The sequence below is a fragment of the Cataglyphis hispanica genome, chromosome 1 (assembly GCF_021464435.1).
Source record: "Cataglyphis hispanica isolate Lineage 1 chromosome 1, ULB_Chis1_1.0, whole genome shotgun sequence".
Classification (NCBI taxonomy): domain Eukaryota; kingdom Metazoa; phylum Arthropoda; class Insecta; order Hymenoptera; family Formicidae; genus Cataglyphis; species Cataglyphis hispanica.
This window is the reverse complement of record NC_065954.1, coordinates 2,137,548-2,165,166: the sequence shown is the minus strand read 5'-3', so window position 1 is coordinate 2,165,166 and position 27,619 is coordinate 2,137,548. Positions and strand designations below refer to the sequence as shown.

At 38.9% G+C, this 27,619-nt stretch overlaps 1 protein-coding gene across 1 annotated transcript in view; it reads right to left on the bottom strand.

Annotated features, from left to right (window-relative positions):
• The window catches only part of LOC126854035 (insulin-like growth factor-binding protein complex acid labile subunit), a 189,208-nt gene that overhangs the window by 32,406 nt on the left and 129,183 nt on the right, over window positions 1–27,619 (bottom strand). Inside the window, exon 4 of the mRNA XM_050600787.1 lies at window positions 16,507–16,548. Coding sequence (XP_050456744.1) covers window positions 16,507–16,548 — 42 coding nt within the window. The remainder of the gene's footprint in view (window positions 1–16,506; window positions 16,549–27,619) is intronic.

Genomic DNA, 27,619 nt, shown 5'->3' with positions numbered 1-27,619 from the left:
GAACTGAAAGAAAAGCTGATTGAAAATTTCCACAAATTTAACCTTTTAACTTGTACCCTTCATCGTGATTTTCAAACAATTGCAACGATGGCGCATGAGGAATTATTAACCAATTAACGGCGGATAATGAGCGAATAATCGCATTTGCATATGACTTTGATCGCGAGGCGATTTCTTCAGGATTAAAAGCGCGCCAGGAATCGGCGATATTTAATCCCCGAATGAACTTTGCGCGCATGAACTTTCTCTCCCGCATTGTGCCGTTGTAATTACACTATCGTATTAAGTAGTACACGCGCGAATTGTAATCAAGGCGAAAATATTTCCGACATGATCCGCCAATGGCGGAATTACTCCAGCGATTTCTACCGCAATCGCTTTAACTCAACCATTTACAAATAACTCCTATTCGCGCCGTCTGTCAATATTCCAACGGCACTGCGCGATCCTAATAACGCGTGTAATAATAACTGTACGGAACTATTTGCTCTATATTCATAGCGTGCTCGAACTGTTCCGGTAGCGAATCCTCGAGATGTACGACCAGACCCGGTCGATCCGGGCCGTCGAAAACAATTGAATCATTTAATTGAGGAATGGAGTAAAGTGGCCGGAAAATGCGGAGTTTTTAATTAAAAACTATATCTTAACAATGTATGTTCGTCAGCATAATTATATATTCGCGTATAATTTAATCTTACAACTAAAACAAAAAAAAAATGTATGTTAGCCTTATAATAAAATTCATAGTAATAAAATAATACGCACGATCCTGTTAAGATTCTTTTTTCCGAAATATAAATTTTTTCTGTCTCGGCATCTCGCTCATAAATCACAAATCGTTATGAATTAATCCTATTGCTCGTGACATGGACGCTCGTTTGTCACGTTCTTCACTGACTCGGTTAAAGTACCGATCAGACAATTTAATGGTTCATAGATCACTAATCCTTCATCCTTCAATTAACGTATTGCCAGACGCGTCCCTCAATCTATTTTCGGCGCTCTTTCTATCTTTCCTCCACGATTTTCGATATAAGCTATAATCAGGTAGTCGTTGATGTACAGCTCTCAATCCGCTCTTGAATATATCGATTCGAATATTCGCGGAATTCTATTTTCTGGAAATCTATTGCGATTTAGAATTATTATTTTATTAATCGCTTTGAATGTGTAATCCTTGGCTTGACAAATATTCGAACGTGCTGACTATGTGCGTCCACATATACGCGTCCATTTAATTTTGCATTCCGATTAATATTTTATTTTCTCAGAAATATAACGCGTGATAAAATAGTAAATAAGCAATATTATACATTTAGAGATCGAGACGTCGGAGTCGCTCAAACGACACACAATTTCAACTCACATATCCTTATTTTAGGCAAGATTATTATTAATCCTTTAAGTGCCACATCACTTTAAAAACAGCGTAACACTTTTATTAAGAAAACTTAACATGAAATATCTAATAGCACGATATCATTTTTATTTTTATATGCTCTGATTTACTGCATTATATGTCGGCTGTATCAACAATATTGCTATGTGAAATGAATGAATGAATACGGAAAAAAATACATAGCGATAAAATCCAATTTTCCACATACTTTTCCATTTTTCAGCATATGCCAACTCTCACCATTCAAGGGGTTAAAAATCGAGTTTTGAATTTTAACGTTTGCATTTGGAATTACCAACGAAAATTGTTCGACAAAATTTCAGTTACTGTAATTTAATTGTCATTTTATTGTCATTATTGAAATTTTATCGTCATTTTTCCTAATTGAGCCTTTTTCTGATCTCTTAAAAACTCCGAGTATTAGGGTCCTCGCTCTCTCTCTCTTCTTCTGCTTTGGCCAATGCATGACGACATGTTTGCGAGGGGCGGGAGGGTCGAGAGTGTCGACTGCACTTTGCAGCTTTTTCGCGACTTCCGTCCCGTGCGTTTTTCACTTCGGGGACCTATCGCAGCAACGACGAGAACTACGACGGTGGCTACTTTCGCAATAACGATCGGACACACACCATCGCGCAACGAACTTGTGCACACGCTGAAGAGAGAATGGGCGGGACAGCCTCGCCGACCGCAATATAATTATAGTATTTTTGCTATCATTTCGTCATGCGCTGTGTAATCTCTCGTAAATTATGGCATTTGACGTCTGGTTTGTGTGTAATTTTTTTCAAGACCGATTTTTTCCAGATAAAAATTTATCACTTTGTGTGATCAGATACATGGATTTCTCAAAATCGCTTCCGTTCAGATTTCTAAATCACTTTGAAGCTGTCATGAAAAATTATATAGGAATGTATGCGACAAAATTAATAATTTAAATAACATTGATTATATACATATCAAAAGATATGATAAGGGCTATCAAGCTTCGTAAAATTCCTCAGTTATTATCTGCTCTCTCTTATCGCATATTTTACGCGCAGATATCTTTCCTAAAATTGTTCTCCAGTTATTCTATAGATATTTCTATAGGCATGCTCCTCTCTCCATAATCATGCCCCTCTCTACAAATAAATTCTGAAATACTATAATTCTCTCCGTGCCATTCCGGAGTAGTGTTTTAAAAAGTTGGTAACGCCAAGTGGAAGGTCGACGGGGAACGGTTTGTTGCTAGGGGAAGCAGCAAAAGATAGAGCGAGAGATACAGCGACGGCTGGAACATCCAAAGAGGGTAGATTTCCGGGCTCTCCTGCTCGCCGCGAGAGCTTGGGAGACAGAGCAGCGCACTAGAGTATCTGGCTCCGTCACTAGCAGACTTTGGCCCTAACGGAGCGCGGACGAGAGAAGTGACTACTGCAGGCGAATTCTGAAGGACCAACGGGCGTATACATTCCCGGGTAGCAGAGAGGGTGGCTCGTACGAAGGGAACGCGTACGAGGGTGGAATTCGCGGTGGAAACTCTTTCGGGCGGTCGATCTCGCTTTCTTCTTACTTGTCAGACGCTTGTCGGATCGATCGAGACCGGTTGAGCTAATTAATTCCAGTCGCGCGACGCAAGCGTTCTAGAAGAGAAAGAGAGAACCTTCAGATGAGTTTTCATATTTAATAATATTGTGACTTTTGTCGTAATGTCTTTTTGGCTGTCTATTAGTCGCAAATTATCTCAATACTTTTGTGCTGACGCTGAAATACGATTCAGTCTTCTGAGTCATACACTTTACTGTGTGCTAAAAATATCTAATACCTATGACATCAGCAAGTAAACGTTGCATTTGGCGTGTAACTTAACTTAGCGTGCGGCTTAACTTAATAGTATATTACGATGCTGCAACAGATTTGACCGCTTTTATCCCAGAACCGGGATTGTCTGAGAAAAATACTACGAACAGCATATATATATCTCGTAGTTCTTTTAGCTTGGAGAATCGCGCCAAAGATGTTCTATTCCGGGAAACTTGGCGGATTAAAGCGGGTAGCGGAGGCAACTCGGTGATGTTTGAACGTGCGAGGAGCAAATATAATGGTTGAGGATGAAGCAGCTGCGGTGAAAGAAAGGAAGAGAGAGAGAGAATGTGACTGAGATAATGGCGTAAGTTGAAATAAACGAGGCCGACGTGAGTTAGGGAGAATAAAGTTTGATTTCGCGATACTGAAATGTGTCGTGGTGGTATGGAATACGCGTAACGAGTTCTTATATTCCGTTCCCGGTCCTCCGCGACGGAGTTCTGAGAATGTACACACACACACACACACACACACATACATCGACGTATTTACGGGAGGATGTGCTATTTTGAATCGCGAGTCGAAATTGGATCGCGACTACGGAGTCTCGTTAGGAGCTCGTGTAGATATCGAGCGTGTGTTGATACCCGAGCGCTGCGATAATGATGCGCACGTCATTGCATATTTTCGTGCGCGTCGCATTTATATACGCTCTGTCAGCCTGTTTGCACGACGAAAAATCGTGCAAAATAAATCACGCAATGTTATTGAGTGCGGAGAAAAAATTTATAAATGATGCACTTCCATATTCGTACGTAATTCCCCTCTCATTGCATCGCTTCGAACGTGTAAAAATACTTCCAAATGCACTTTGACAACAATCGACTGTTCCTGCGAGAGTAATCTATTATTTATTGGCAATAACTGGGATATATACTGATTACTTACTGACCCTTGAGGCTATCCGCGGTTTTTTGCCAATTGGAGTTATATCGTACATATTTTGAGATTCTTTTGGTTGGCAAAGTTTCATTTTATTCAATTTATTAGGGACTACACATTTACATCTTCATGTAAAACAAAATTTTAATTGCGTTTCTTAATATAAAACATATTTGTATATGTATATATAAATCTCTTAAGTATATATAATTTAAAATTTATATGCAATGCAAATTTAATAAGATATTAAATATCTTTTTTATCAAATCTTTTATGAAATTAAAAAAAAATGCTTTGTAGATATGTAATGTCGTGGAATTTCAAAAATTTCTTTCATTTCTCTTTTCTAAACAAAAGAAAAAAAGAAAAAAATGACAAGAGCAGAGTTCGCGCACATAACGAGCTACTTACTCACGTGGGAACAGTTTGCGGGAGATACGTTCGCAGCCGAGATAACGACCGAAGATAAAGACAAATGTATCGCGTTAGTGGTGAATAGGTGGTGGCTGTAGAATGCTAAGGCTCGATTTATCCCTTGACAACCGAGTCGGATGGCTCTTACCAAGAGTGGCATGGCCGTCTGGATAAACCCTTGTAACGCGAATAAAGTACGGTGTGACGTTAACGATATGATGTTTGGGAATTTCTGCCGATCATTCGCGTAGCGAAGCCGGAACGAAATTGTCGCAGCAAAACATGTTTCTTCTATCGGATGCAGAAACAAATCGGCTTGCGGACTTTCATCTGCCGGAAAAATCCCGGAAGGAAATTCCCTCGGGCGCACCTTCGAGGCGCAGCCCTGAATGTAAGTAGCTGTTGCGCGACTAATGCGTTCAGATTAGACAGATCGAAACGGAGAAGAAACAATTCCCTCGTCTGCTAAACAGAACGGCGCGCTCGCCGTACTTAAGTAAGGAAACACGGTGGATAACATTGGCAAATTATGTTTCTCGGTATGGAAGCTCTGCCGAGCGAGCACGCAGACCCGATAAATAAACGCAATGCACATCTCGTAACATCTCGCGAGAGCAGGAGGAAGGAATGGAACGGGGCGGCGTTTTCATGCATAATTTAGATATAAAATATTTAAACCATCACTTTATGTGCGTAGCTCAAGTAAACGTTTAAATAAGATTGTTTGTTTACTTGAATTATATCGAGTTTATATTCCCTTGAGAATTTAATAGCGATAAGAGTTTACAACTGCATAAATATGCATACATATGCATACGTAGAATACCGAAAGTAGCTTCTACCCTTTTTAAAATGGCAGATAGGAGAAGATAAGGAAAGCGAGACGGAGGAGGAGTTCAGGTTAATGCGTTCCCTCCGAATAAAGAGTAAGGCTAAGAGCGCGTAAAAAATAACAAATACCCTTGTCGCTCCGTAGATGCAACACGAGACAAAGCCACGTTTAGCATTCGCGAAATAGCGAGGGCGACCCCGCCCTTATGGGCGGAAGTAGGTCTCGTTGACCTTCTTCTTCTCTATGTAAATGTATTTCCCGTGGGTTACTAGGCGCGGCTTTATTACACGTTAAAGCGAGGGCGTGCTCGCGCGAGAGTGCATAAGAGGGACGCGAATTAGAATTTAAATATTTTCCACCGGCTGGCCTTTGTGATCCGAAAAGATGCGACTAAATTACCGCAAGTCTTTGAAGAGTCCATAGACGGACGACGGTCCCTGAGGAGACGGCAACGCGGGAGAGCGCGAGGGTGCGCAAGAGGGTGCATGAGAGAGTGAGAGAAGAGAAGCGGGAATAAGAGGGGTTGCAGTAAGTTAAACTGAAATAAACGAGGGAGATTCGGCGTGGGTTACGAGAACAAGGTTTAGTCGTAGATATTGGAATCCGCGGTAAAATTGCAGAGCGCAGCACAAAATGCGACGAAATTTACGATGCGAGGAGGGAGGGAGAGGAGATGGGGAGGAGAAGCGGTCTCCAGGAAATTCCGGAGTACGTTCATTATTGCGTTACTACCGTCTGCTGCAATACATTAGATATATAACGCCATTCGCCTGTAGCGACACAAACGAGTTTTACTTTTGATCCCCGCGAGCGTTCGCTCCTATTGGTCGCAGACGATAGCGATAGCACGGTTGATGCTTGAATGGTCTGCGAAACGAAAAAATCGGATTCCTCTGCACCCTACAGAACGCACTTTTTTCTCTTTCGAAGAGCTTCGCGCTGAGAATTTTTTTTTAACTTAAAAATATATAACGTACAGGGTCTCATCGCATTACTTCTGCTAATAGCAGAAATATCGAGGCATTAATAATATCTAAGCTGTGAGCTGTATATTCACAAAGAAGGGCTTTTCTAGTCCATGAAAATAAAACTTTATGAAGAATTAAAAGATTATTAAAAATAATTTTCAGTTAATTCGAGATAGAGTTTATTTTAATAAATAGAATTTTTTAATTTTAGGCTTAGTTACATAGATATATGAGAGAGAGATGTCAAAAATTGATGATCTTAGGACAAATTATATATCGTGAATCAATTTAATTTTTATTTATCTCATTAACTAACACTTAAAAAATCGATATAATCGTTCTAATATATTTATTATCGTAAATATTTATTTATAAACTTTATGATTTTCCATACATACAGATAATGTGCATAATTACAATATAATTAACATAAAAATTTAATTAATAGCTCATGTAGATTTAAAAGTCACATGTATTCGAAGAACTGAAACGAAAAGCAATTATTTCATCCGACACTATCCATGCATACACCATAATTTTCGATTTTGCAATAATCATCTATTGACTATAATGCCCGGATCGTAATACCTAGACACATAATTTTTGGAGAATTGCGCTTAGTGATGCTTACTTCCGGTAGGAACCAGACCGGAATTGGGCACGACCGAGCACAGCTCTTTCCGATTTGTTCGCGATTGATGGGGTCATTAAATCAAAAAGTCCATTAGGTATCACGCGTTTTACTGTCGCTTTTATATCTGGCGAAATCTAGCTACATTAGCAGACGTCCAACTGTTAATTAATCTCTTAAATTCTTAGTAGAATTAAAGAAAAAAAGCTTCATTATTATATTAGTTGTATTATTAAAATAAAAAATACAATAAAAAATTTATCTTATATACATTTCATAAAGATTTTTAATCTTTTATTTTATTTTATTTTTAATATTTTTTTGCAGAGTGTGTTAATTTTATAAAATAATAATTGCGTCAACGCAAATTACGGAAGAGGTGCAAACATGGCTAATGTAAAAATTTAGAGATGTGTATTATTTTTATTAGAAATTCAAGTATGAATAAAGCGGAAAGAAATATCCAATATAATACAATATATTGGCAAATTTCGGGTTACGATCTGTATCGGAAATGTCAAGTTTCAATAAATTTTTTTCGGGACCTTAAATTCGCGACATGAAAGGTTCCATGGGTTTTCACGATCTGTTCCTTGAGAGAGCTTTACATTCCCACCACAAGCTGCAATTTTGATTTCCACGCTTGATACGCTCGTAAATCGAGCAAATTACGCGCCCGTAGCCGACGCTCGAGTAAAACTCCGCGCACCGGTTATTGGATCCCTTTTCTAAAAACCTTCGTTACGCGCCGCTCGATCAGCGAGCATGGTCGGCTTTGATGTCGATTCGGCGCTTCATAAAAGGATCACGTATCAATGAACAGATAGCATGAAAAATTTACGCGAGCGGGATATATACTTTATTTCCATCCACTCCCACGCGGCATAGTAAGAATCCGCCATATGTGAAAGAAGGCTTCATTTATCAAATTTCCGAAAGATTATATTTTCAGCGGGGAAATAGGCAAATAATAGAATAAGTTTATTTTTTTTTTTTTTTTTTGTACAACGAATACACTTCCTCTGCAATTTAGAAATAAGATTTATGAAGATTGCGAAATATCTTCTTGATTTTATTGATCCATGTTTATACGATAATTTTATATATTTGTATATAATTATTATTATATGTAAAAAAAAAGAAAAGATATATTAATTGAATAAATATTGAACAAATTACGATTGGATGGATGAATTGAATTTTTCTAATATAGAAATCAGAGAAATCAATCGGAGTAATTGTGACGTCGAATTGAATGATATCGCAATATTTCCAATAAATGAATAATCACGATTTTATCATAAGTTTATGATGACTGTTCAATGCGTTGTCATCATACTTAACCACGGATATATTAGTTTGATCGCCGAACAATATTCCACACCATTATTCTCATCTCACTGTCACAATTATTCTGACAATTATTGCTCCTATACGCTGCATCGTTTATTCTCGCGAGTAGAAAATAATTAAGGATAAATATTCAATCATTTACAAAATGTGTGAAGGTTTACATTTATGCAATCTAGAGATTAAATTCAAGATTAATTTATTGTAAAATGTATCTATTGCGATGGATCGAATTTCAATTTTACGTAGTTAAAAATCTTGTATACGAAAGTCTCTATATACATGAAGGATTTTTTACGATGGTGCGATGGACATATGGATTCGCGATAATTTCCGCTCGAAAGAATTAATTACCAGATCGATGTTGCATGAGCTCGCCGGTATCCTTTGTGAAGCCAGAGTACATTATTGGTTTAGCGAGAGACGGGCGGACTTTGAGGGTCCCGCGATCTGCAATTCCCTGGAGCGGTCGCGTTGTTCCGTTATATACAGAGCGAAGTCAAACCGGAATAAACGAGCGAGATCCGACGTTGGAGAACGAGTTCTCTCTCTCTCTCTCTCTCTCTCTCTCTCTCTCTCTCTCTCTCTCTCTCTCTCGCCGCGCAAGTTTGAGAGAATACCAATACCAGGGGTCCGAATGTATAAAAGGGCGACGCGTATTGCTCTCTCTCTCTCTCTCTCTCTCTCTCTCTCTCTCTCTCTCTCTCTCTCTCTCTCTCTCTCTCTCTCTCTCTCTCTCTCTCTCTCTCGGATGCAATACGGTCCTCGGTACGGGTCTGGGTGCACCACCTCGCCCGGGTGACCTCCATTATTACATTGTTACATTATTGTGCAGTTCTCCGCGCCGATATCGGGGTCTGGCTCGCGCTTTGGAGAACACCGCGCCGAATCGAAGCGAGGAAATTGGAGATAATAATCGCGGACGGGTAGAAAAAAAAACGCGTACCTTTCGAAAAGCGCGAGATTGGATTACCGCAGACGAACACGGTCTCTCTCAGATACAGTATATATATGTATATCGGTCTGGATTTTATATATATATATATATATATATATATATATATATATATATATATACATCCGTGGCGCGATCCCACGGGAAAGGAGCTCGCCGACGTAGCCGTGCTCGGGATAAACAGGAAAGTTTTGAGCCTGCCTGCCTGCTTGCTTGCTTGCTTGCTTGCCCGTGCGCCGGAGAACGAGGTTACGCAATTTTGAAGCGGATACAGATCGCGAGTCGGTTGCGCACCGAGAGCCCCAGCCGATGACTCTCGCTGACGCGGTCTGGCTTATTAAGATAATCGTGGATATTGGAGTTTTCTATTAAGATAAAGCTCGAACTCTGCGGGATGCAGCGCGGAAAGTACCGATAAACAGTAATAAGATGAGTTTCTTCGTTCCCCTTTCGATGTGGAGGAGGGAAATTTCATTTAAGTGAATTGCCTTGCCGCGATGCAGAAACGTGTGTGCTTTCTGCTTTAAGGATATCATCGATAATAAAACGATCGATTTTATCTCTCTCTTCCGACAACGGAATTTAAAACGTGCGTTAAATTTCACGAATGTTTATATATTTCCCGTATATCGTACTAAATACAGTCAGATCCAGACTTTTATTTAATATAGCTAGCCGGCAATGATATATGCCGTGCATACGAAGCTCTAAATTCGACATATTAACATAGATATCTTGGTCCTGAAAACCACGCGACGTCATAGTGCTTTAAATAGCCGCCACCGTGATTAATTTGACACGAAGAGATTCGAATTTATCTCTCTCTCTTTCTCTCTCGTGGCCCTTTATCCGAGATCGTCGCAATGGCGACGCACGGAGAGCGGATAAGCGCGGAGAAACATCATCGTTGATTACAGGAACACCGGCTGGCAGTCTGTGTTCCGGAACACCGGGACACGTACGGGACGGAATTGCACGCGGCTTACGCAACACGCTAACTTCCTTAGCGCGGCGGCCCCTTTTCGGCGAGGGAGAATATATCCGGGCTGACGTCCGCGCGCACGTCGAGAACGTCGCCCGTTGTAATCCAATAGTTTGTACCCGCGGTGACGTGGCGGTGCACGCCGCTGAACTCCGTGATGCGATGGGATGCGGTTTGCGATGGCATATCCGCAACAACTGGCCAAAGTCGGAGACTGCGCAGATCCTGAATTATTCCGTTATTCTCGCGCGGATAGACGGCTCCTATTATTTTGTCAATTTTCGCTCGCAACAGCAGCATCACACGATCAATTCTCCGAAATATCGTCAAGTCTATATTGCAGTAATTTCTCTTGCTTTCAATTTGTTGCATAGAATTTAGAAATTAAATTATAATTAATTCATGCTCTCCAATGTCGCCGCATAGTTTATTTTTAGTTGTGTATATGTAGGCGCCTCTAATTTTACTTAAATTTATTTTGTTTACGAGTCACTTACGTTAGTTTTTCCTTAAACAGATTTCGCGAAAATGCATCGAAGGATTTGTTATAGAATTTCCTCGCCATCTCGCCACTAAAGAAATTTGTTCCGTACATTATTCATTAAGGGAGGAGGAGAGCGGCATGAAATGGAGAAACTCGAACGTTTTTCAATAATTTCTACTGGTCGTAAAACGATCGAGTCGCCGATGACCCGCGCGTATGTGTATCGGAGTCCTACAAACAGGTTACGCTCTTCCCCGGGGGAACGGAACGTCATGGGATTCGGCGTGTCCGGAAAGTTAAGCCAAAATAAACGAGAGAGAGAGACAGAAATAAGATTAAGTTCGAGAATACTGCGGGATGTTCATAGCTGGATTTTGAACAGGCAAGAGCAACAGAAGGATGTGTTCGCAACCAGATAGGATTTATGGCACAAACGGAACGAGCTCCCATGATAAGAAGAGCAGAGTCAGGGAGGAGAGAAAGAGAACATAGGAAGAAAAATCACTCGATGCACGACAGCACTCGTGTTTCGAACTTTTCCGAAAGAGTGAAGTTTAGTTCAGCCACGCTGTCAAGAATTCAACGTTGGTTGAAGTTTGTCGGAGATTTGATTGAAGCGGATCCGACAGCTGTAACGACGTGTATCCTGTCGAAGAATGATATTTCGCGATTTTGACGCTTTAACCGGCAAATACTACTCCATCACTCGATACAGTTCATTAACTATTTGTGGATGTCGCGGTAATCGATTGTTGCAATTCTTCGATAGAATAGAGATCTTTCATAACTATTTTGTCACCTATTAATATTATTTACGATCGCGCGCGCAAGAACATTATTGGAAAATCTGTCAATAATAACCGGCACTGGATATGCATTTCCCAGTTTTCTCTGACATTTGCTTAATGTAAATAATTTACAGTACTAGATAAGAAGATGACAATTCCAGTATCGGTGAAGAGCGTGCATTAATATATGTGTCAGCAGTATAAATAAAAAATACAGTTTTCCATTTGCATATCAATTATACCATTTTTGTACAATGTCACAAATTTATTATCTAAATATATATAAAATCATTCTTATACCTAACTATATTAAGAGAAAGAGAAAGTTTTTATATCTTTTTTTTTTTTTAGAAAATATTTCCAACATCTGTCATATTTTTATTTTATTCTACTTTATTAGAATTAAATTTTATCATAGCTTGAGAATATATAATTATCAATGGACATAGATTTATTAACGGCTGAATCTGTCATTTCTTTGCGGACTCGTCGGAAATGGATTTTCGCACACGATTCTTTCCAATGGTGATGTTATAGAATTACAACGAGAAATAGAGAGAAAGAGAGAGCATAGAGAGCGTCGACATAAACGTCAGGTCGGATATATTTCTTTCGTAGAAGTGCAACGTGCGCGCGCAAGTGCGGTATTGAAAAAGCCGGATCGGAATAAATGAAAGAATTGTAGAATGGATTGCGGGAACAAGGTTAAGTTCTAGGATATCGGAATTCATGGGGCAAAATAGCGAACGGCACATGGGATATATATATATATATATATATATATATACACGATAGCGGGAAAATAAAATTTATCACGCTGGCCGAATATTTGAGTGCGAATGCAAGAGACAGTGACGTAAGAGAACTCACGTTTAGTGCACTCTTCGCTGCAGAAGAAGCTAAAGGATCCTTTAGTGTTTCGGACAACTACAATCTCGGTTATTTTATCCTTCGCTTTTCATCCCGTTTCGATTTGTCATTTTCTCTTTCTTTCTCTTTAAATAATTGTTTAAGTTATTGCTAAGCATTTTTGAATGTGCATGTGACTTTGCTCCATTATTTTAAGTATATTACTGCTTGATATTCTTCGAGTGAGGGAGAGTCTCTTTTATGTATACGATTTTTTATATAAAATAAATATTTTTGCACCGACATATCACATTTACCTTCTACCTTTTTTTTTTATTTATCTTTCGATTTTTATCATTTCGATGTTTACCGTTCACTGCTTTTGTATCCTTTACATTCTTCGTTCTTGTATTATTCTTCTTCTGATGGAGTTTGTTCCAGAATAATAAACAGATCTATTTTTCTCCTTCTCTCAATCTTTCTTTTTTTCTCTTTCTTTTTTTCCCCCCATTCCTCCTTTCGACACTCGAGGTCTCCCCTGAGATTTGCGAGCTCGTTGGTTATGCCGGCAAGAAGGTGTATCTTTTCATTGCGTCGGTGGAATTCAAAGTCGTATTTGCGAGATGAGCGGATTATGGTTAGGCAAAGTCGTTGTTGAAAGCAACAGCAACGTCGACGCGGGAATCCGATCAGGCCGCGCCTCAAACGCGTATCGAAACGTCAATCGTAATTGTCGCAACGGTCGAAATCGATATCGCGCGCGAAGCAAGCGATAAAGCCGCGACAGCGAGGATCGATTTGGTATTAAAATTTCACGCCGGCGAGCGAGAATCGAGTGGATTACGGATTACGGAAATCGTCGGGTAGAATGGATTCTCCTCGTGAAAAAAAGGCGAATGCATTGGCGAGAAAGCTAAGAATCACCGGATCGAATTATATCGGACCAAATTAAGAAGAAAGTAATTTATCGTACCTAAAAAATCACGTCATTCAAAATCTGCAGAAAATTTATACAAATTGTATTAAGAAATATGACACGAAAAGATTAACTAATAGATCAATAAGAATATATTATCAATAATTAATCCTTAAATGCAAATTTAAAATTAAATATAAAAAGAGGAAAAACATATCTTGTATTATCAAAAAATATAAGATTATATATCATCGAAAATAAAGATTAAAGAAACAATGATTTTACAAGCTGCGACTATTCAAATTTTAAATATCACAAATATCAAAGATTCTAATATTACCGCTTAATCCATCGAACTAAACTGGACTGTGGAATTTTGCGTTAAATAAATAAAGAGAGCAAAAAAAGAAGGGCGTAAAACTAGGAGAGAAAGCTTCAAAATGGATTTGGGGAACAAGGTTAAGCACTGGGATATCGGAATGTCCGGTGAGGTGGAAAAGAGATTCGTACGGAATACGATGGCAACTGTACAAATAGAATAGAGTCCCTCTCGGAAAAATCAAAGATGAGAAAAGTACAGTTTCTTGGCGCGTATACCGTATGGCGGTGATTTAATAGCGCGCCGTTAAACGACGGCCAAGCAAATAGAAAATGAAAATCGTTTCTAGGAGAGATGCATGAGGGAATCGATCTAATCTAGTAAATTAAAAACGAAGGACGACACGTCGTTGTTGACGTTCCACCAAATGCACGCAAAAACGAAGCAAGGGAAACGTGAGCTTTTTTTTTTTTTAAAAAAAAAAGAGCGTATTAAAAAGTTCGGTCAGTAGATGGATGACGAGTTTTTATAATATCGGGCTGTTATATAATAAATCGTCGTTAGTGTGACATCTATTTCACACATCATCGTATCTTTTTCTTGGCAAAAAATAAATTTACAAATAGAAAGGCTAATAATCAGTGTTTATACTAAGTTTATATTAAGTTTTATAATAAATATTAAAATATATATAATTTTACTAATTATATATGTACATATATTTATTATTAATAAAAATATATGTTATATATATACATACAATAGAATTTATTCTTTTATCTCTTAAAATCGATTATTCCAATTTGTCAAAATTTATTAAATATGTATAACTATCTCTCATAATCTTCATTAATATAATTAGGTAATAATTAACTTGAGCGTTTAGTCCATCATGTTATATAAATCGAGCTTCTTGATTCTAATACGATTAAATAAACAAAGTAAACGCGCCGTTGTAAATGTCCGAAACGATGATGAAATTGAAAGCCTCATCCATCCTACTTGACGCACGAAGACATAGTTGCCGAATGTATCCATACAAGACTGTGGTCGCGATATCGGAATTCGAGATATATACGTATAAGATGGGCGAGCCAAAGTAACCGCGGGAGTGCTTCGAAATGGGTTGCGGGAACAAGGTTGAGTTCTAGGATATCGGAATATATGGGCGCGTAACACGAGGGGGGAGGGTAAGTAGATAGGTAACACGGGTGAAATTTATGGCATCGAAAGGAAGGAGAGATCCCTAAAGAAGAGGGAAAGGGAGAGAGGAAAGAAAAGGGCAGGTAGAAAGAAGAAAAGACTATAGTCGAGAACATGGAATGAAATTGTTCGGTCTTTACATAAAACTCGTCGAAGAAGGCGAGAAACGAAATATTCCCGTTTCGTCGGCGCAACAACATAATTCTGCCGATTCGATCCGCGTCGATAGGAATGTCCGAAGGAAGAAGAAAAAAAATAGGAAGAATCAAGGGCGAAAAAAAATGGAGAGAGAGCCGAGTTGTATCCGGACGGAAATCCTCTGTGTTGTAGCGAGATCGAATTCCTGGCCACTCTCGTCTCGCGTGGAATAATAGAACGCTCGGGGGCGAATAATATTTAAGAAAGCGGTTTTGCTTCTCTCATCCTCGACGGCAACGTCGGCGGCGAGACGTGGAATAAGGATTTTATCGTGAATCGCCGTAACGATCGTCCTTACGACGTGATTCGCCACGATCTCGAGGGCAAAACAGCGGGCTCGCGCATTGGCTCGAGTTCAAGTCGGAACGAGACGACGACGACGATGCCACCCTCGCGAAAAATGCGTATCCGGAAAGCTTCGGTAGTACGTTACCGAATCGCTATTAACCCCAGCGATGGCGACCTACTGCCTTTTCTTATCTGAAAATTTTACGCAATAAAATCGGAAACGATAACTCAGATTTTATATCGCGACGTAATCTGATTCATCTTATCTGAGCGTTCTGCACAATCAGATTTAAAATGAGAACGCTGCTATTATATTATAGCGTGTAGTCTGATGACTGGAAAACAAAATAAAGATTTTATTGAGTCGAACAATTTTGAGAAGATAGCAATTTTGATTTTTAAAGAAAAGTTGATATCTTGGATCGTACGTAGATTTCAGATATTTCGACTCCATGTTATTTCTCGTATAATTCAGTTACAATATAACTTATCTAAAAATAACCGTAACTATTTTGCTAATGATCATTAAAATTAATTACATTTTTATACGATAATTCTCGACACTTAATGACTCTTGTTAATTTATCGGTTCTCTGTTATATAATTGGTAATTGATCGAATGCCATGCGATGTAAGGTGATTACGATGCGTATTATTAGTTAATTTAATTGGCCTCTCTCTCTCTCTCTCTCTCTCTGTCTCTCCCTCGCAGCATCGGTAACATCCCGTGTAGCAGGCAAATGAGAAGCTAATATAGACGACTATGTACCGCGCGGTACATATTGGACCGCATTCAAATCGAAACTCAAACAATGCTGCGGACGTGTTTCCGGGATCGTCAATGGACACTAAGGAATCTGCGCTAAACGTTTTGCCGCGTGTACCGAAATTACTTTGAACTTTGGCGACCGTTTGCCGTACATATACAATCATACGACGTTACAGCGAAGCAACGGCAAACAATGTTATGTCAATTTAATCAGACATCGATTTTGCGACTGCTACGAATCGTGTGGAAAATTTATAGTAATTTTAATAATGATTAATGTAAAAGTGATATTATCGGATTTACATCTGTTCCTTTATTTGGGCTTCAAAAAGTTAAAAGTATTCCAACCTTTATTTCCAATAAAAATTGTCATCTCGAAGCTGAGAAAAAAAAAAAATAGAGGAAAAAAAATTGAAGATGATCTGAAAATTTACCTGGTGGGTTTCCTGCTGTTCGCCTCGTCTCTGTTGGTGGCTCTGAAATCAAATCCAATTGTGATAATTAGTGACTGAATAATTATTACGAGGGATATATATACTATGTAATATATATTTAATGAAATAATATTAGTTGAACGGTAAGAGAGACACTAATCATTTTCTGCGAGTTACATAATTTTATTATAATTGCGTCGGTATCGCTCTTGCAGCAAATTAATTTAACGAGTTTCTCTTCGTCGCCGATCAATTGCTTCGAAATTTTCCATAAGGGTCGTAATTCCGTAAGAAGGTTATGGCAATGCGACTCTTACTTAAAGTGGCTTTAACTAGTTAAAGTCCATTCCTTGTCGACGGGAAATACCTTTAACCACGTCGTTGTAGTCGACAATGCTAGGGTCTCATTGGGATCTCGATATATCGATATTATAGAGGAGTGCAAAAGCAATTGTAATGCAATAGAGAGACAGAGAGAGAGAGAGAGAGAGAATTTCCTTTTATTACCTACACTGAAATTATCTATATTACTAACACTACCGCAAACTAAACTGTCTTCGCTTGTGTATATATTCGAATCTTCTATCAAACATTATTTAACAAATAAAAAATTCTCATACTCAAAACTTTTGTAAATATAATTTCTATACGTATAATGATTTTTTAAAATTATATATTTTTTATATAAATTATATTATATCATAAATAAATTCTCGTATATATTGCATTTAAATAAATTTTGATAAATAAGTTATTTGTCGAAATAAGTTTATATTTTTATATTAAAAAATATAAAGTAATAGCTACATCGATCCGTTCTCAAATGCGTCATGGTAAGAAATCAGAACCTGCCTCTAGGGTTAGATCTATCTATCTCGCGAAACGAAGCGCTCTTCTAAATGCGGAGAAATCGATCGTTGCGGTTTCGCTCGCTCGTTCCGCCCGCCGCAAAGCAAATTCTCGACGCGCACTGTCGGAGGCGAACGTGTTCCGTCGTTAAAAATGTAAACTTCCACGATCTTATAAGCGCGGGCATAGTTCATTTGCCTCATAAAAGCGAAACTAATGGTCGGCTCGGAGTTATGTATTCCATATTGGCTCGTATTCAAGTCGAAATTCAAACCATGCCGTGAAACGCGCGACATGATCATCGGCCAGTCCGTTACGACCCGAAAAGTCAGCTTGTCGAATTATTAACCCTTCCGTTATCGGATAGAATTTATGCAAAACGTCCATGGGTTTAGGCAATTTTATTGTATTTTCAAAGATTAATGCATCTTTCTCTAGTATTATAAAGTTTCTCATTATAAGATGGTCGCATTATACATTTTGCATCGACTATCTATAAATTTATTGAAAGATTAAAGGTTTATTTTTCATCAAAATTTTAAATTTCTTGGTAGCTAAAATTTTTCATCGTGTAAGACACAACTTCTGGTCAACTTTATTATCAATAATTTTATTATGAAATTAATTTCTAATTACCTACGATATACGTATGTATATATAAAAAATAGATAAGTTAAACAGCAAAGGGCAATGATAAAATACATTACATTAAGTAACATAGGAAATTTTGTTTTTTGAAATATAATACAAATGCAATAAAATTATCTAAAAAAACTGATATGTTTCAACATTCTACTGCACTCTTATTTTCACATAACTTTTTTCCGCAATAACCGTAATAAAATAATGAAATGGCTGAAATAATGAATCGGCGACGATGAATCACAAATGCGGAAATAGCGCGCATTCCTACGAATCGTTACATCCTCGAATTGGCATTGAAACGATGTCGTGAAACAGGTACGTGAGATCATCATAGGATAGGAATCGAGATATTATCCCGCCACCGATGGCAAGCCGGAACATTCGAAAAGAATTTTATTTTCTTATGCATTTTTAGATCTATGAAGAATTCGTCGTCGCGCTAGAGTATAATATCGAATCATCTAACGTCGAAGAATATTCGTTTTTGTAACGGCAAGTTATTGACAGCTAAAGATTTCATTATGACAAAGATTGTAAATAACTCGGATCAAAAAACATTATAAGCATTGTCCATCATTGAAAGATTTCTTTTTTCTTCGCAAAAATTTATATGTGTATCTATAGTCCTAAGAGTTTATATAGATTTGAGAAAAAAAAATAATCCTAACTGTTAAAAAGATGCAAAAATTCACTTTAAAAATTTTGAAAATCTAATTTGACATAAGTTACCGTTTATTACCAAAATTGTCATGTTTTGTTAAAACTGCAAAGTTTAATATTTAAAATATGACTTGACTTACTAAACTTATTTTCTTAATTTCTTAATTTTTTCTAAAAAAAAAAAAAAAAATCTAATAATATTTCCATCTCAATATTTGATAATCACAAAGCAAATAATTAGTCACAAGTCGCTTTTAATAAAATTTCATCATTATAGAATATTAATTATGATAATTGAAAGGGAGAGAGGGCAGTTATCAATTCTTACTGGAGAAAATACTCGCGACTGGATTAGACTCGCGTAATTAGAAATCTTGTCGCGTGGAATAAATGGACTAGACATTTCCATTCCTCGAATCTCGGATAGAGAAAAATGAATCTGTAATTTCTACAAGCTGTGATTACAATTTTCTTACTTATCCTAAAAGCAATGTCTCGCGTACAAATAGAAATTAAATTACGATGAATTAATACATAAACTGTGCTTCTTTGTATATACAAGTTATTGGAGATTAAAAAATTGCTATTCTTTTATGGAAAAAAAAAAATCGAGATTATATAAATATTTTATTTAATCGCTTGGACTAATCAATTACTCTTGAATTTTTATAAAACAATTTTCTCTGTTGCAGTATTTTTTCGTAGTATCGATACATTTTTTAAACTTTAATTCTTAATTGTAATCTTAATTTTTCTTTCTCTTCACTCGCCACGATATTCAGCAAAAACTTCACTATTTACAAACGCATTTAGAATTCTAGAATTTTATAGATAGCAAACAGAAGTCAAAGGCGGTGGAGAAAGCAATTCTGCTTGTCAAATATCGCAACGACATCGACGGTGGTGGAAATTATTGGTTGCGCGATTCTGATAATTTAGCGTTTCGTCGTTGTACAACGGCACGGCGCTATTCAAATCTCTCGCTGCTGTCTTCGCTCCCCGCTTCGCCGCAACGTAGTAAAACAAATCCTTTTATCCCAAACGACGCGTTTCGTCTCCTCGAAACCGTAGCCCACGTTCATCCCGCAGCATGCGTTCGGGATGAAGAATGTAGAGAACGCGCGACGCAATTCTACGTTGACGGAGAATACTTTGTCGGTTATAGCGAGAGGGAGCAGGGACCGAGGCACACATTGCACGACGTAGCACGTCTGCATCCTGCCCCCGCCCCTCACCCCTTTCACCATCTCCCGACCCGTTATCGTCCCAGATATGCCGCCGGCGGTGGCTGCAGACGGCGCATAAGCCACTCGTCATTATTTCATCGAAGTCGATGGCTGGTTCAACAGGTACCATTCTGGTTATTTCTGGCGCAATATGCGCGTCGCGATCCCGATTCCGTGGAAGTCGTACTCTGAGAAAAGAAAGCGGGACAAGGAGAGGGTCACGAATGCGCGGGAGGATGATGGTGCTTGTATACAGGATGTCGCAAAAGTGGAGCGCAGATTGTCCCGTGGCCGAGTTGGAGTGTCTCTCGAGCACGTAGCACTCTGTTATAATTTCTCTCTACATACATTTCAATGTTAAATATTTTCATAAATAAGGCGCGAGAGTGTAGCGTTTGTTAAATTTCTATGTGAAAAATTTGAAATTAGATTTAAGTATATAATTGCGGAAATTATACCGAAGGTCGTTACTGTTCAATCATTTGTAAAATTTATCATCCTTCCCATTTTTACTCTTAAAACTTTTAAAAAATGAGCGATTTTTCGGACATCCATATATTTGTGCATACCATCGTTCCATATCTTTCTACGATGCACATGATGCCGAGACGAGAGAATGTCGAACACGGAGAGCTCGACGAAGCTGGCTTCGAGCCAGAGCATTACTTCTAGGGAGGGTTAGAAGAAAAAGAGTCAGGGAAGACGATACATACGCGAGAGTGAGAAAATGGAAAATGAGAGAGAGAGAGAGAGAGAGAGAGAGAGAGAGAGAGAAAGGAGAGACAAGGACCGTGGGGCCGGTAACCCGAATGAATATTTAATTTCTGCATATCTCACCCCCCGGGTAAAGTTCAGAGCGATGGGATGGCCGGCTCGCTCCCAGGAGGATAGAAGGAAGAGCCCCGTGTCCCTTGTACTTCCTAGCAGTCCCCGTGATATAGGGTAGACACTCCCAAGGATCTCTCTCGCCACCGCTACCACCACCGCTATTACCCTATCCCGCACAACCCCCAATCCTTTCCCACTCTATCCGGAGAGTTCGCTCTGCCGGCTGCTTTCCGCCGCGGTTGCTCGTGGCCGAAGGGCCAATTACGACCTTCCTTACGAGAAGGCGGAGACGAGGGTGAGCGGGATGAAAAACCAGGAGAGAAAGAAAAAGAAACGACGACGACGAGACGGAGAGTGAAAAGGGGGAGGAAAAAGACGAGAGTGCAGCGAGTGCTTGAAGAGCGTAGAAGCAGGGGATGGTCGAGAGAACGAAAGGTCGTGAAGAGCCGGGGATGGTCCGGAGGGTTCTAGACGAAGGTATTTCCACGGAGATCTGGATCTTAGACTCGATGGACCGCAGACCATCCAGGAGAGGCGGAATATGGACGCGCCGTCGACAGAGTGGGGTTGAAAGAGGACGCAGGGGCAAGGAAATGGAACGACGGTCGAAAGTTTCAGTGGAAAGATAAAGGCGCGAGCGAGATCGATTAGTGCGCCCTGGGTAACGAAAGAGTAATTTATAGTGAGCAAAGGCGACGGGCTCGAAAGGGAAGCAGAATGGAATAGTAAATTATAACGAGGAAGAAGGAGAAAGAAAATCATGGTCAAAGAGAGAATGAAGAATTGACGAAGAAGAAGGAAAAAAGACGGTGGAAGTTGGTCGAAGAAATATTTAATTCTGCATTCTATCGTTTGCAAGTTGACGATGCGCGTAGTTTTTATATATACATATATATATATATATACACATACACACAGATACACACACACACATACACATATACACAAAATGCGGAGATAATAATGCACTTTAAATGAGACTCTCGCTTGATGGAGGCTAGATAAAGGAACGGAGAGATAAGGAGAAAAGAGCTTTAGGGAGCATCAAAGCCGGACGAGATTGGACGCTAAAAATGTACATAGCAATTGGACAAAAGAAAAAGCGAACGGAGGCTGGTTAGGAAGGATGGCGACAAAAAGGGACGCCGTCGTCGTGGCGGGCGTCGAAGGAAATCCCGGAAAAACACAAATAACAATCAACGAGGAGATCGGCAAAAAGGAGCAAAAAACGACACGTGTGGAAAAAACACTGTGACAAGTAATTCGGGGCGTCGAATGGGAGTCGAAAGATAATCCCAGAGCAGTTGCTAAAACCATAAGATTCTATCTGGGAAATTTTTTGTTGTCGCGTCAAACACAGGATGATAACGAGATAATCTGTGAATCTATAGTCTTTCGTAATATTTCTTCTTATAATCTGCATATAATTTATGTGAAATAGATATATCAGTTAATAAATTATTAAATTGTAAAAAAAGTAAGAGCAGTTACTTAGATTTTCAACAAAGTTTCTATATTTCATTTATATTCCGGCAATCTTAAAAACTTATAAATTTATCACTTAAGTTTATTTCCTTTTAATTTAAAATTAAATATTTGTATGTATATCAAGTTGTAGATTCATATTATACATCGCCTGTAATCATTATTAGATTTAATCTTAAGATAAACTGAATGCCTCTATTTCTTTATCTAATAAATGAGAAAAGCCTTGGACGTCGAAAGAAGGGCCAGGTTATATCATCGCGACGTAACGAGAAAAATGCGACGATATCGTAACTCCTCATCTCAACCATGCGAAAATTCTGGAGTGGCCGAGTGGTTACGAGCACGATATTCGGGACACACAGTGGCCATTGGTGGCGGTCGACACCAGTCAGAGGGACAAGAAGTAGAATGCAGATATAAAAAAGTAAATAAAGAAAAAGAGAATAAATGAAAATGAGGAAGCTACTTACTGGGGACGAGTGAAAGGAGCATTGCCGGCGAGGGTGGAGAAGAAAGACAACAATGAAGACGAGGGTCGGGTAAAAAGAAAAGAAGAATATTTACGGAGATGGGCGAGAGAAGTGGTGGAAGAGAAAGGGGATGGAGTGACGTGGAACGACGACGAATGAAAGAGGGGGGAAAAAAGAAGAGGAGGAAGAAGCCTCTGGCTGGTAATTTGGATCGAGTCGACCATCCACTCAAATCCCGGGCACTAGAGGTGGTGACCGATCCGCTCCTATGTGCCCCCTTCGCTAAAATCTGGATCTTACTCGATTTAAGTAGACCTTAAAAGCCGGGTAGCTGCTCGTTATAGGATAAAGCATCGTGCACATAATATCCGACCTAATTCGAAAGTATGTCGCGAACGTATTCCATTGTCAGAATAAAAGCAAGATTACGCGTATGAAGGTGTGGATAGACGAACACATAAACCGTCTCGGATATAGAGGAACTTTGAAAGTCTTATTAGAACAAATATTATCGCACGGATGTGTGTTTCTACATCCTTTGAATTTATCATCTTACGAAGTTAAGGTTGTGTTATTTTTAGAAAATTATTCATATCGTAGACGTTATAGATACGTAACATCCAGCTTTCGTCAAAGCACAGAAATTTTTAATAAATTGTATATTACATTAATCAAGACACAAACAGGAAATCTAACTTGCTGTGATGTTTAAATATTTTATTATTATAATAAATAAAATAATAAAAAAATTTTATTATTATAATAATAATGTTTCAGAGGATGTGTAACTCGATTTTTTTTTTGGATCTTAAAATAAAATACGTTTCTGTAAGAGTTAAAAACCTTTTAATTGCTTCAGTATAATAGTGCAAAGTGCGTTTTGTAGAATACGCTGAAACAAGATTAGTTCGCTATCTAATTTTGCGGACGATTATACGGATAGACTGCGGCGGGGCGAAGCCAAAAGCCGCGGAATTAAAATTAGAATTCCAGCGGATGGGATACGCGGCAAAAAGTCGGTGGTTGAAGGAGGGGTAAAGAGGGGAAACGAAATGAGAGACTTCGCGACGGTGAGACAGAAGGAGAGAGATAGGAAAGCGTAGGAAGGCTGGACGAAAATGCGAAGAGAAGCGAGGCTGGCAAAAAAGAAACGATGAGAACGGAGATTGGTAATTCGGATCTAGCCGACTGCGATCCCCGGGAACCAGTAGTGTGTCCATCTGGCTGTCTTAAATCTCGATCTTCCGCAATCTAAGTAGTCTCTAAAGCCAGATGGAGTGCCGATACGATAAGAAATACGGTAAGGAAATGGAGAATCCGTAAAGGGGAGTTTGGAAAGGAACGCGGAAAAACAAAACTGGGTAAATACTGCTGGAATTTAACCCGAACGCGATCAATACTGCAATTGTGCGGACAATTGGCTATATAAAAAGGAGAGATTCGAGGAAAGAGACTCGTAGGAATTAAAATTGCAACTGTCACGCAGGCGAAACGCTTACCGGAAAGAACGTCCCAAAAGGATAAGGATCGCAGGATCGACCAGCGAGAAAATCGTGAGGAGAGAGAGAGAGAGAGAGAGAGAGAAAAAAGGAGAGGTGTTCGACGAAGAACTAGTCACACGTGTGATATACGAGCCATAGATTCGCACACAAACGTACACAGACGCATAAAACAAACGTCTCCGAACGCGATGTGGCGCGCGAGAGGTAAAACCGCCAGAATTAAAATTACAATCTCCGCGCGAAGATACGGCGCGAGGTAGCAAAAAGTAAGCGTCGGTCGGGAAAAATCCCTCAGTCGTTCTCAGAGAACAATGAGACGAGAATGGATAGAACAGATTAGGAATGCGATAAACTGGGAAACGATGAGACTACAGAGAGAGAGAGAGAGAGAAGAGGAGGAGGAGGATGATTGGTAATTTATGCGGCGAGAGAGACCATTGTTTCCTCTTCTCACATTAGAGTAAGGAATCGGTAATGTCCGTTTACGCTCCTGATCGTCCTTTACCACAGCGTTTCTTAAATCAACCTACGCGAAGAAAACTTGAAAATATGATTTAAAAACAGGCTACTGGTTTCATGAATAATTTTTTCATTATTGAAATAAACTTTATTGAATTCGTTTTTTCTATGGAATAATAAATAATTCATTATTTATTATTTTATAAAAAAAAAACTTATTAATTCATTATTTATTATTCTTTCCATTTTATCTCTCGAATAAATATCAAAATTCAATTTTATTGGAATTATTTTAACAAATATACCATTGTCAATACGTCATTTTTTTTTATATATTTTGATTAAATTTTTCATCTTGTTAAATTTTATTTAATTAATTATTTTAATTATAAATTGCGCGTAAATGTAAATATGAAAGTTTATAAATTTTATAGAAGTGCATAAAAAAAAAATTGATATTTTATAGAAAAAAGTTTGAGAAACACTTTTACTTCTTTCTCTATGCGATATGCTAGCAGAGTTTCAACGATTACGATGACGTTGTATTCGTTACCAAGGAGGAAAGAGCTATCTTGCGAAAAATCCCGAAAATTGGAATCTTAAATCGATCTAAATCCTCTTTATCGCCGAAAGAATCTCCGAAAAGAGTTCCTTAGAATCAGCGCATATCACCGTATATGCCGGTCGACGTGTAAACGTAACGATTGACTTTTCGTCGTTTCTCCATTAAGAGACGGTCGCTCTCGCATTTGTGCGATGCACGATCTCTCGAGATTCGATCTTGCACCTGGCCAATCGTGCTAAACCAAAGGGCGTCATGGTTCCAATTTCATGTTCCCCATCCCCATCTTCGCTTATGTATCGCAAATTGGTTTCGCCTAATTGGATTAGCAAGATTAGAGCGGCCGTATTTCGGTAAATGGTGCAAAAGTATGTAAGAGTTCAATTTCTGCAATTTCCCTTCAAGATGTTAAAGCGTAGTATTGTGATCCTTATTATAAATTCCTTCCATACATTTGTTACTTTCGGAGCAAGTTTTCTTCGTATTTGAGAAATGCCATTTTAAATCCACAACGTGGTTGTTTGTTAGTTACGAGGAAAAACCGTAACGAAATGTGGCCGCGTATCGTGACGTGACGCATTATTTAGTAGGAGTTAATAAATCCACTTCCTTCACTCCCCATCTGTCCCAACGGATCGACCCCGTGAATTCTATCGGGTTTTACGCCGCCGGATATGTATATACGGGATGATAAGCCAACCACAGCGAGAACAACCAGCTCTATTGGCTGTAATGCGTCGTTCAGTAAATATGAAGTCGAAATTCGGCGAGGACCGTATTTAACGTAAAAAAGAAATCGAGATAAAGAATCTGCGATAGATTCTTCGTACAGGATTCACCGATGATTAGAAGACTTACAGATAGTCGATTACATGCCTCGCTTGCGAATTGTGCGCTTTGAATACCGAGGAAATATGTACAACGGCATCGATAACGACGACGAGCGAGAGCCAAAGCAAAAGATTTTTGCAAATCCAGGCGATAGATTGCCCGCAGTCAAAGATCGTGAGCTCGAGAGCGATTCCGTGTGTGTATAATTGCGTATATGTAATATATGAATCAGAACTACTATTGGCAAGTATTAATGGAACAGAAACGCGGTCACCGTCGTCACAGTTTACAACTGCAGAGAAAAACAAATATGCAAACAGTATGCAAACACTTGTGCAGATTCAAATAATTTAGGTATCGTGTGTGTGCGTGATAAAAAATTTTTATTTGTCGGAAATCAATTTTGCATAGTTGAAAACCGCGAGAAAACTATATAGTATAGAATAAAAAAGCGAAAGAGTCATGTTCTTTTAATCTATATATCATTTAAATATATAGCTTTCAAATATTTTCTCTGTATTTCCCTGTAAAGTTTCAAAAACACAAAAGTAATTTATTAAGTATTACATAATAGAGTGTATTATATAATCTAACTATAACTTTCGCTTTCCTTTTTGTTTGCAATTTCAACTTTCGACAATTTTCTCTCTCTCTCTCTCTCTCTCTCTCTCTCTTCTAATTAATATTCACCATTTAATATCAGTGCCGATAAAATGCTCAACGCGACGCACAAATATTTGCGAGCGCAATCTGCGAACCGCCGGCAACTGAATTTGCAACGCAACTACTCGAAATTAAATGCAGTCTCTCTCTTATTTCGAGAATCCGCATGCTCACCACACTGACGCGAGAGACGAGGAAGACAACGCCCAGTAGAGAGATTTATTCAAGTTGCATTCTAGATTGCATGACCTTGGAATAGAATTAAATTTGATGAGATAATTTTCCTCATTTTCTATTACACAGTGTAAACTTATATCACCTGACATCTTTCCAAAAATATTTTCTATCGATGCATAGCTTGTAATATTTAACGGAAAAAAAAAATGAAAAAAGGCAAAATCACAAATAATAAAAATTTAATTAGTACGTGTAATAAAACTATATGAGGCACATATCTCAGAATTAAACTATAAGAGATCGTTGATGATTTACACCGATATTTTTTATTTGACATTACTTTCCGGATACCGATGCCTAGTTTCGATAGCAGCAAAGTAAGCATTCCCGCCTATTGGCGGCCAGATGTCCTCGAATCCTAAATATTTGTAGGATTTCATCGACTAGACGGCTCGATCCCGCCGGTTTCGGCATCGCATCCGCGCGCTAATCCTGTTTACAATAGCTGATTGCAATAAAATTTACATGCACCGACGCTGTGAATTTACATGCGGCGCCAGTTAAATTCATGCGCGTCGCGCGCGCTGCACGCAATTTACATACGCCATACGGGGAAGCCCCGAATTTTATGCCGCGCGCAGCGTTCACACGTGCTTCATTTCCCGCCCCTTCTACCATCCCCCCCCCACCCCTTCTCCCTCCCCCAGCACTCCTCCTCGCCGATCGCCGCTCATCGCGAGCTGGCGGCGGCGA